The sequence below is a fragment of the Oratosquilla oratoria genome, chromosome 12 (assembly GCF_046742065.1).
Source record: "Oratosquilla oratoria isolate Oo_2021 chromosome 12, ASM4674206v1, whole genome shotgun sequence".
Taxonomy (NCBI): Eukaryota; Metazoa; Arthropoda; class Malacostraca; order Stomatopoda; family Squillidae; genus Oratosquilla; species Oratosquilla oratoria.
Window position 1 is genome coordinate 40,696,441 of NC_134788.1, and position 11,101 is coordinate 40,707,541.

Consider the following 11,101-nt stretch of genomic DNA (forward strand, 5'->3'; position numbering starts at 1 on the left):
ATACCTTCCCAAACTTGGTCACCAACTACATTAGACCCTCCTGTAACCCAGCCAGTGTCATCAGCAAACAACAACTGGCTCACCTACCACTTCCCTTCACTCTCACTAACCTTCTCCAATTCTCTGTCCATCATATTTACCTCCTGTACCACACCATCCATGTACATGTTGAACAACTATGGTGACATAACATAACCCTGGCACAACCCTCCATTCCCATTAACCATCTCCAGTCCTCTGCCCATCATATTTACCTCCTGTACCACACTGTCCATGTACATGTTGAACAATTATGGTGCAATAAAACATCCCTGGCACATCCCCACCACTTCAAATCACTCCCTCATCATCCCCAACCCTAACACTAGCTCTGCTTTCCATGCAAAATCTTTTGACTGCCCGGCTATTCCCCCTATCCTATACATATGTAACACTCCCCTCATTGTCTTCTTATGAACCCTGATATAAGCCTTCTTTAGGCCTGAGCTCTGCGACCATAAGAAGAAATCTGGGACCTTGATGACCTAGCCTGTGTGCAGGCTGCCTACAATGTCCTTTCATCAGCCACTAGGTCATGTGACTTAAGTTTATTTTTACTATTTTTTAAATCTATTCAATAAGTACTCATGTTCAGTTATTTTTATATTGAAGAGGATCCTGGATTGGCATTGAAATATATACACTTTTCATATTTCTTTATTTCTCCATATTGTGGGACTTGCTTAAATATACAATAAATCTATGTATTATGTATGTGTATTTATCTGATGTAGGTGTGTTTGTGTGTGTGTGTAAAACCTTAATAAATATATCTAATAAACAGGTTAATTTGCAGAAAACTACTCTCAATTGGCCTTCATCATTATGAGTGGGGTGGCTTATATTACTTTTTTTTTTTTTTTTTTTGTCCAAACAAAAATGTTAGAGAAAAAACTACATAAAAGAATAGATCAGTGGAAAGATTAAGCAGTTTCACTTTTGTCATAGGTTTCTGTTGCAGTATCATTACTTTCATATATCAGCAAACTAACAGTATAAGAATGTACGAACATGCCTGAAACATGGTATACATCCATATTTGTCAATTAAAACTGTATAAAAACAATCCCTTTAGTCTAAACTTTATGAATGTTCACCTAATTTCACTACATTTAGTCTTCCATTATTCTACCTATGACAAAAATGAAACTTGAATTAGTAAAATTGACTGAACCCTTAAATAGGTTTCCAATCTATACACTATTCAACATATCTGTCAATATACTGGCATATAAATGATAAAAAAGGCAATTTTAAATTACAATGAAAGTATTGAGGATTATGATATAAAAAGGATAACTTTACAATTCATAACCACTTCGGCTTAAAAATAAACTGTCAGTCATAGTATGCAAATCATATACTGTACATACTACCTTATTACCTATTCAATACAATTCGTAAATACTTCACACTTAAACATTTTACACAAATTTGAATATACACTACATTTAATAAATACAGCATCTATAATTCTATTAACCTGAGAAGTGCAAGATCCCTTTACAAAGTATTAGCAGCAATGTGATATCCCTCTAGTAAGAATTTTTTTTTCCACAATCACAAATGTGTACAGGATGAACAAAATAAAACTCAATTAGGTAAATATAATCAATTTGTTGCCCTGGGTTTTCCCTCGCAAAAGACTGATGGCCCTCAGGAAAATGACCACAGCCACTTGGTGAAAAGATTTTGTGTTGCTATCTGGAGTGTACAACTGTGTAGTGTAACATTTACCTAACCATAAGATGCAGGAAAGGAGTTATGCCTGTGGGATCCTGTATCTTATTCTCCAATGATCATAGTTTTAAAATCATAAATAGTTCCATTTTGGCTATTCTTTGAGTTTATCCAGCAGTATGGAAAATGTTTTCTTCGCATCTTGCAGGTCTTTTTTGATGAATTACTATAACCTCTTAATGCCCTCCCATCCCAAGCCAAGAGATCTTCTCTATATTTGTCATCCTCTTCAGTGACTTTTACTGGAATATGTCACCTTTCTCTTTGTGCTTTTAACAATGCAGGTCTTGTGCTTCTAGTCACTACTTACAGTTTATCTGTAAGGGTGGGAGCCATTACAATTGCTGCTCTTTGTATTCTCTCAATTTTAATGTCTTTCGTTTTGTAGGGACCAACCACTGCTGTACAATATAATCTGGGTAGATTATGATTTTTTTTTTTTTTAATCATCTCTTAATCCATTTGCAGTTGTGTCAGAGTAAGAAACATGCTACCCTTGCATTTGGTTGGTTGTGGGTTTGAATCCCACATTCTTCTTTGATTCCCAGTAGTGAATGTTAATTCCCCTAACAGTGAAAGTGCAAAGGGCAAGGCTTTGTCTACAGCTATGCACCTCCTGGTGTAGATTTCTCACCTTTTTTATGTAGAGAAACACTAACTTTATATTCTTCAACAATCCATACGTCTCACCCATAACCCTAATGATATGTTTGTCAGGTTACAGGTTATTTCTTCAACACACTCAGATCTACCTCTTCTTTTTCCATTGTATTTGTGCTGTCTTCTGTGCGATGGCTGTATCTATGGCAATTATTAACTGCTCCAAGGTCAATTCTATGTTGGTACTCTTTAAGTGTGGGGTGATGACCTGACTGAAGAGGTGCACATGTTCTCTCTTGTCTTCAAGTGATTTCTGTTTTGGCATTGGAAGTAATGATAATAATTACTGTTGCACTGAATATCACTCGGAGGAAAACCTGCATCCACACAGTGGCTGGTAATGGTCCTTGGCTCCTCCCACAGACTCTGGGAAGAAACTTCAGACTGTGTTGTAATAACGTGGGACTATTTCTATGTCACTGCCACAAAGTGGTAAGGAAGAAGGGAGCAGTTTCTGGTTGTTAGCTTTCTGCATGAGGGGACGGAGAGAATGAGTCACCGATTCAGTGAAATGGCCTTGCTGTGGATGTATTATGTCTTACTGCATTGCCTCTGACCCAGGGCAATGGGTGGGATATGGGGATGACATGTCATCCATGAGGAGCTAAGGTAAGAGGGGGGAGAGGGTGGTGGATGGGAGTGGAATGGGTGGGAAAAGGTAGGTGCCTCTGACTTGGCTACTTGTAAGGGGAAAAGGCTCTTGGTATATAAAATAGAATAGCTCTCCATGTGTGAATAAGTCCAAGAACAACAGATGTTGATAGAGAGGTCTTGGGGCCCAGTCCAGAGACTGAGTTTTAGCCCTTCAGAACTGCACCTCTTGATGGAATTAGAGGGTTGATGGATTTTGAAAATGGGAAGTTTTGTTGTCCATCTTGCTGGGCCACCACATGCAGGTACCATTCACTGGTCCCTTCAGTAGATGTTTTGAGTACAATACTCCTGGAGCTGCATTTAATTTTGAGGGGGGCTGTCTGTCTGATGTGAGGGAGTAGGTAGGTTCAATGACTCTTGTACATATTTGTGTTTCATTCTCATGTGCTGCACTATAAGGAGGATTTTGGTTTCTGTCTGATGTTTTATTGGTATTGTTTTATTGTAACTAGTTATCATTCTTAACATTTTATTTTATGCTGTTTAAAGAATGTTTTATTTTTCTGCTTGGTACTGTGTGTAGATGCATAGTTAACTCAATTTCTTATAAGCTGTTTGTACAATGACTGGTGTTTCTGTTGTTCAAACCTTGTCTGCAACTGTTCCAAGTTCAGTTTCTTGTTTGACTTCACTACAAGATTTGTATTAGGGACAAAGGTCATGTATGTACCAGTTGTGAGGCCAAGTCCCTAAAAAGTTTTGTCCAATGGAAGAGGTTCACTTTAATGTGATTCATGATGGTCAATGAAGACTACTGAGGGGATGCAAACATTTTGTGTCAACCATAATGCCAAGTTACTGAGGTAAGTTGTGGTTTTAGTTGCCAACTTGTAGCTGCCATGCTGGACTATTACTGAAGTCATCTGCATATGTGAGAACTTTAGTATTGTCCTCTAAGTTTCTGATAGGAAGGTCATTTGTCATCCATTTATTGTCATTGTTGTGCATATCAGAAAATTGGAACCATTTCTCTCTCCTCACCTCCTTTCTTCAATCACTGTACCACCCTTCACCACAGTAGATATATACAAAAAAGGCATTCTTCAAGAAAATAAAATTACCATTTCACAAGCCTGAACAATAGAGAAGTTATCTTTATGCATACAAAATAAAAACCAAATCCATAAATTTTGGAATAAATAAAATAAAATAAATAAAAATACCAGTGTTAACTTCTATACTGTCATAGTTTAAATGTTCATGACTTATCAGATTTCAGTAAACATTTTTCATTCTTATAAATAATAGCAATTCATCAAAATTATGGAAGACTTCAGGACATGACTATAAATCTAATCACAAACAAAAATTCTTAAAATTAATCTAATCAGAACCAATTTTCACTGTACCCATACAGAAATTGACGAAGAATCATGAGTGGTGCTTTCACTACAAAATATTTTATTGTATCCAATGGTCTTTTACCCTTGCAAGAGGGGTGGCTGAGTCAAAGCATATCTTGACTCCTTGTGTGGAAAAATAAATGGGTCCCTAGTCATCTTGCTCCACCCTATTTATGGTAGTTGCCTATTATGACAAACATGGGAACATGGTGGCAGCATTCTTATCTGCCCACCACAGGAGCATGAAGATGGAGCCCTAGGAGTGGTAAAAAAGAGATTTAAAGGCAGCAGAAATGTGGAACAGTAAAAGTTATAAAGCGGCTTAACATTCCTCTATGAAATAGAGATTGATTTACAAATGTATAAGAATACTGGGTGACTCCATTCCATAAGGGTGCCACTAAAGCCCCAAAAATACCGACGGTAATCAGCACCCCAATACAGGGTTCCACAATATTAGTATTTATATCTGCTAAGCTTTTCAAGTGTCCATATAAATTTTGCCAACAAAAAATATGTGAATCAACACAAAATAGTGTTGAATAACATATGCTGCCATGATCTGCTACCCATGACTATTCCTCATGTCATACATTCATGAAGCATCAATACCAGAGGTACCCAAAGAATAATTTCTGTGCATGACACAGAAGCCAAGACTATCAAACAGGAAGTCAAAGGATTAGACTGTCAAAGATTAGTTACAGTCTTTAATGTGGCATAATATTTAGCAACAACAGGGCAATGTACATGGACAATTACTTCAAATCCCTAGCAAGTGATATAAGAATGGCACATATACATAATTAAGCCAGTACTCCAACTAAAGTCAAAGGCATAATGAATATTCTTGTTGCCATGACACTAATAATAATAATTATAGCCTCAAGTTTCAATGACTGGAAACCTGCAGCCCCACAAAGACTGGCAATGGTGCTTGAACTTTCACATAGATCTCTGGGAAGAAACTTTGTTCAGCTGTCTGTGCTATGTTAGTATGGAACTGTTTCTATGCCTCAGACTGAAAGTAGCCTGAATGGAGCAGTCACAGATTGTCAGCTCACTATGTATGAAAAGGTGGAAAAAAAAAATATACAGATGAAACTGATAGGGACCTTGGACCCAGTCTGAAGACTGAGTCTCAGCCTCTCAGGGAGGTGAGGTTTTACAAATGGACAGCAGGATGGTGACTCTCCCTATTGTCCATCTTGTATGACCACCACAAGCAGGTACATGTCACTGGTCTCTGCTAAGGTTCATTAGAAGAAAAGAATATAGGTCTGCTGATACTGGATGGTTGTAAGATGGCAAAATTTCACAAGAAATGTCAGGATAACTTATAGCAATTGTGAAATAAAATTGATAAATTGCTAAAAACTGGGGTTTCGTGTTTTCCTGTGTTTATAAGTTACCTGAAAGGTTATATGTAATAAAACTTTACATTTAACCCCTTATTTTTGTACTAATGTGTGAATTCATCTTAGTCATATCTTCCCTTCAACATAATTTTTCATAAATCTGGTCACAATTTCACAATGCTGTCCTGCGGGGTCTCAATGTGGCATTCTAGTTTATTTTTTCATAAGAGAAAAAAATACCTTCTCGATGCTCACCTTTGAAATGTTTCTCTAAGAAGATAGGTCATTGCAAGCTGCCTATGATTACTTTCTCTTCTTAAAGCATCATCACAAAGTTCACACTTGAAATATGTCTCTTCTGTATGGGTATGCTCCATAAGATGATCTTTTTTTCTGAAAACAGCAACACAAATTTCACATTTCAAATGTTTTTCATCAATGTAGATCATTCTATACTTCCTGAAAACAACTTTCACTCTCAAAGTACTATCACAAACTCCACAACTGAACAGACCCTCTCCTGTGTGAACTCCTACATAATGATTAAGACAATTCTTAATAGAAAAAGTAGCATTACACTGACTGTGAGCACATATTTTGCATAAAATAATACAATACTCACAGATGAAAGGTTTCTCGTGCATGACTCATCATATGCCTATCAAGGAGATATTTTCGTCTGTAGGAAGCTTCACAAAGTTCACATTTGAAAGCTCGTTCTCCTGTGTGGGTCATCATATGCCGATTTAGGTTATAGTGTTGTCTAAAAGCAGCACCACAAAGTTCACACCTGAAAGCTTTCTCTCCCGTGTGAATCAGCCTATGCCTCTTAAGATTATCTTTTCTAAAAACAGCATCGCAAAATTCACATCTGAAAGCCTTTTCTCCTGTGTGAATTAGTGTATGCCGCTTAAGATTATCTTTCCTTGTGAAGGCAGCATCACAATGTTGACATCTGAAGGAACTTTCTTTGCTTTCAGCCATTCTGTGCTATTTATGACAACCACTTCCAATGAAAGCTTATTTTCCTGAGCTGCTGAAGAAAAAGAAAAGTTAATTTGTTGTATGTACTGTACTGAATATAAAGGTTTCTGTGGTAGACAACTACACCTTATGAGTAATAAATGGATTGGCAAACTATTTACCACATATATTTAAGAAAGTTATTATTTCTAAGAAGGATAACAGAATTTACTAAACTACAGACAACTATCACTCAAATAACAGCAGGCAAGATGGGTAAAATTATGTGTATCCTTATTGGGTGAACCGTTCATTTTGACCTTTAAACAATAACTACAATATGGCTTTCTTCTTTTGGAAGGGAAATAACTGTTGATCCCAACATTCAAGAAGGTCCCAAGTAAGACTACTGTATAAACCAGCAATACTGATTTCTGATGTTATAAAATTCAAGCACATTATTGTACTAAATTTTGTATATTTAAACCGAGTCTAACATTTTCCGTCCAGTAACCTAGATGGCTTGGATCTAGTATACTAAATATCAAATGCTTATTGCACTCTGATTTAGTCTTCAATGTGTATTTACCTAATTGTTGTATATGGGAACGGAGCAATGCTTATTGGGGCCTGTCTTCTATTCTCTAATTTTCTAACATACAGTACTACCTCTCATTAACGGACTAAAAGGGGGGTAATGGTGTCCGTTGATGTGAATAATCCGTTGATTTGGAGTGGTTTTTGGATGGCATAGTGATTGCACAGCACTACACAACAGCACCAAAAACACAGCGAAAACACCGAAAACACTGCAAACACAGCTAATTAACGTCTGTTAATGAGAGGTAGTACTGTACCTGGACTTGAATTCATGTGCAGTTCCAACATAATCTATATCTTTGATTTCCAATTATCATATCTAGATTTGAACTTGTCTTGTTTGAGCTTGGGCTATATTACCTAATCTATTCCACATATACATCTTTATGGAAAACTGTGTTTCTTCACATCCTTTCCACATGTGTTCTTAATTTACTTCCATGACTTCTTAAAGCCCTCCCGTCTTTAATCAGATCTCTTCTATCAGTGCAATCTATCCCCTTTAGTGACCTGAACACTGTAATCATGTCACCTCTTTCTCTTCAATCTTTCAAAGTTGACAGACCCAGTGCTTTCAGTCTCTCCTCGTATGGTTTATCAGCCAGGCTGGGGACCAGTTTTGTTCCTGCCCTTTGTATTCCCTTAATTTTGCTTGTATCCTTCACTGTGTGGAGACCATACTACTGAAGCATATTCCAGTCTTAGATGTATCAATGTTTTGATGATTTTTTCTTCATCTCTTCATCCATATAATGGAGTGCCACTTTAATCTTCTGCAACAGTCCATTTATCTCTCCTACAATCGTGCTGAGATGTCAGGTGAGAGGTTGTCTTATATCAACACTCTCAAGTCTTTCTCCTGTGTTTTTGCTTTTGTAATGTGTTCGCTTCCCAAGGAATAGTTTAAGGATGGCCTTTTGCCACCATCGTCCATTTCCAGTATTTTGCATTTTTTTGGTATTGAACTTCATTTCCAATTCTTGGCTCCATGCAAAAATAGTGTCTAGATCTTTTTGCAATACTCTACTGTCCTTCAAATCTTTCACACTTCTCATGATTTTTGCATCATCTGCAAACATGTTTGCATAGCTTGATGTTCCTTCATAAGAACATAAGAATAAAGGAGATTGCAAGAGGCCTACACTAGTCCATTACCACCTGTCATCCCCATCCATAAAGTTGTCTGTTCCTTAAAACAACCGATAGTTTCAGTGCTCACTACATGATTACTAAGTCTATTCCATTTGTTGACCACCCTATTAATAAACCAATTCTTGCCCATTTCCTTCTTAAATCTAAATTTGTCCAATTTAAATCCATTACTGCAAGTCCTGCCTTGTTGCCTTAATATGCTAACCTTGTTTGCATCACTCTAAGCTTTTGATCCACTTGAACATCTCTATTAGGTCATCCTGCACTCTGCATCTTTCCAGAGAGTGAAGTTAAGGTGCCTAAGCCTCTCTTTGTGAGGTAATTTTCTGAGCCCATGTATCATTTTGGTCATTCTCCTCTGTACTGATTCTAGTGAATTGATCATTCTAAGACAGAGACTAAAACTGTACCCCACAGTCAAGGATGGGTCTAATGCTAGAGTTTGATAAATACCTCTGCAGTTCTATCTGTAACCATCCTAGCAATGAAACCTAATGCTCTGTTAGCTTTATCCCTAGCATTAATGCACTGTTTCCTGGATATAAGTTCAGGACTCACTGGAACGCCCAAGTATCTCTCGAACTCCAGTTTTCTCTAAAAAATAAGTTATCTAAGCTATTTTCATTTTTGGGATTGTGTAGCCCTGTGTTTAACATTCCGCACTTTGAGATATTGAAGTCCATTTGCCATTTCACCGGCCATGTAAACAATTTAAGTTCATCCTACAGAATCTCTGCATTGTCTCATGACCTAATTAGGGGTCCTATTTTAGTGTCATTTGCAAACTTAACCCCTTCCATACGGTGCCACACACGTAGGCGTCATGGACTTAGATCTCGGTGGCAGCAGCCAATGCCAGCCGTACGACGTGTCGTAATAATACTCGCATCATAAAATATAGTCACCGCTTATATCGATCGTTCTCTCTTCACCCGTGAATTTTGATAACCATAGAAAATGCGATTACAAAAGAATTAGAAAGAATGTCATTATGGAGGGGCGACTACAATAAATATATTCAAGACGCCGATATGGCAGCCTCGCGAATACACTCGCTCCCCATGACGCCTACGTGTGCGGCACCGTATGGAAGGGGTTAATAACATCATTATCAATCCTATTGTCCAAGTCATTAACGTACATAACATCATTAACATAGACAAGGAACCTTATTAGTGCAAGCACTGAACCTTGTGGTACTCTGCTCATTACTGCTCTCCAGCTTGACATCTTGTCCTTTACTACTGTCCTCATATATCTTTCCTTCAAAAATTCTTTAATCCATTCTAATAGTTTGCCTCTCAGTCCTCCAATATGCTTAACCCCTTCAATACGTCATAATACTTGCATTATAAAAAATAAAGTCACTGCTCAATCGCTCGTTCTCCTTCACCCGTGAATTTTGATAACCATAGAAAATATGATGAAGCCAGTTTAGAGAGTATAGAGGTCACGCAGGTACGACTACAATATAATCAAGACAACGAATTCGGCATCATCGCACACCCATTTGCTCCTCATACCGCCTATGTAGGCGTCACCGTATGGAAGTGGTTAAATTTCCATGTAAGTCAACTGTGAGATACTTTATATAATGCCTTTTCTAGGTCCAAGGGCACATAGTCCACCCTCTTGTAGCACATCACTCTTGAGTAAAAGCTTAAAAGGTTTAACACATGATCTTCCAAATCTGAAGCCAAACTGACTGATTGTCTGTCAGAATGTTCATCTTTTCAAGATATTTGGTCCATCAATCTTTCATAATCCTCTTACATAATTTCACTATTGTGCCAGTTAGTGATACTGGCCAATAATTTTGTGGTGTTTCCTTGTTTCCACCTTTGTGAATTGGCACCACGTTTGCCTGTTTCCAGTCAACTGGCACAATGCCTTCTTTCAATGAACATGTAATATGACTATGGATCTTGTCCACTAGTTGTTCCCTACATTCCTAAGTATCCAGTTTGAGATCTTGTTAGGTCCTGAAGCTTTTGTCATATCCAATGATCTCAGGAGATTAACCCATTCAACTCCGATGACAAGATGTCTTGTCATTTGGTCAAATAAAACAAAAAATCATAATAAAACAACAAAATGTTTGATGATCAAACAGCACCAGAAAAATATGACGTCGTCAGTCCTCCTCCTTGCTTTTCTCCAAAAAAGTTGTGCTCCTTTGTGAAGACTGGAAACCTTCATTCATTATTTCTTCCTGAGATGAGGCCTCTTCAAAGACTTCACTATCTACTATTAACTTAGCAATTACTTCCCTGTGCCTCAATTTACCATTTATGAACCAGTAAAACAGTTTTGGTTCATCTTTACATTTTTCTACTACACTTTCAAAATTGCTTTCTTCCTGCAAATTTTGGTAAAGTCACTCCTAGCTTGTTTGTAAGCTTCTTTTGTTTTACTGCTTCTTCTTTTTCTCTATTTTCCCCAAGCCATATCCCTGGCCTTTTTCAAAATCTCGCTTTTTGTTACACCAATCCAATTTTGTTTCATCACTTCTCTAGCCTTTGGCACATGTTTGTTTACTCCTAGGTTGTAGATGTCAAGAAAAATTTCCCATTTCCTCCTTATTCCTTTGGT

At 37.4% G+C, this 11,101-nt stretch overlaps 1 protein-coding gene across 2 annotated transcripts in view; it reads right to left on the reverse strand.

Moving 5' to 3' along the window:
- Positions 1-11,101, reverse strand: part of LOC143031504 (uncharacterized) — a 17,617-nt gene continuing 6,516 nt past the window's right edge. The window contains exons 2-4 of one of the 2 annotated variants that reach the window (XM_076195434.1): positions 6,417-6,827; positions 6,050-6,187; positions 1-4,692 (exon numbers count right to left, since the gene is read on the reverse strand). In XM_076195434.1, the coding sequence (XP_076051549.1) occupies positions 4,608-4,692; positions 6,050-6,187; positions 6,417-6,778 (585 nt within the window). In that variant the 5' untranslated portion in view covers positions 6,779-6,827 and the 3' untranslated portion in view covers positions 1-4,607. Of the gene's footprint in view, positions 4,693-6,049; positions 6,188-6,416; positions 6,831-11,101 lie in introns of both variants that reach the window. The other variant, XM_076195435.1, reaches the window with a different exon arrangement.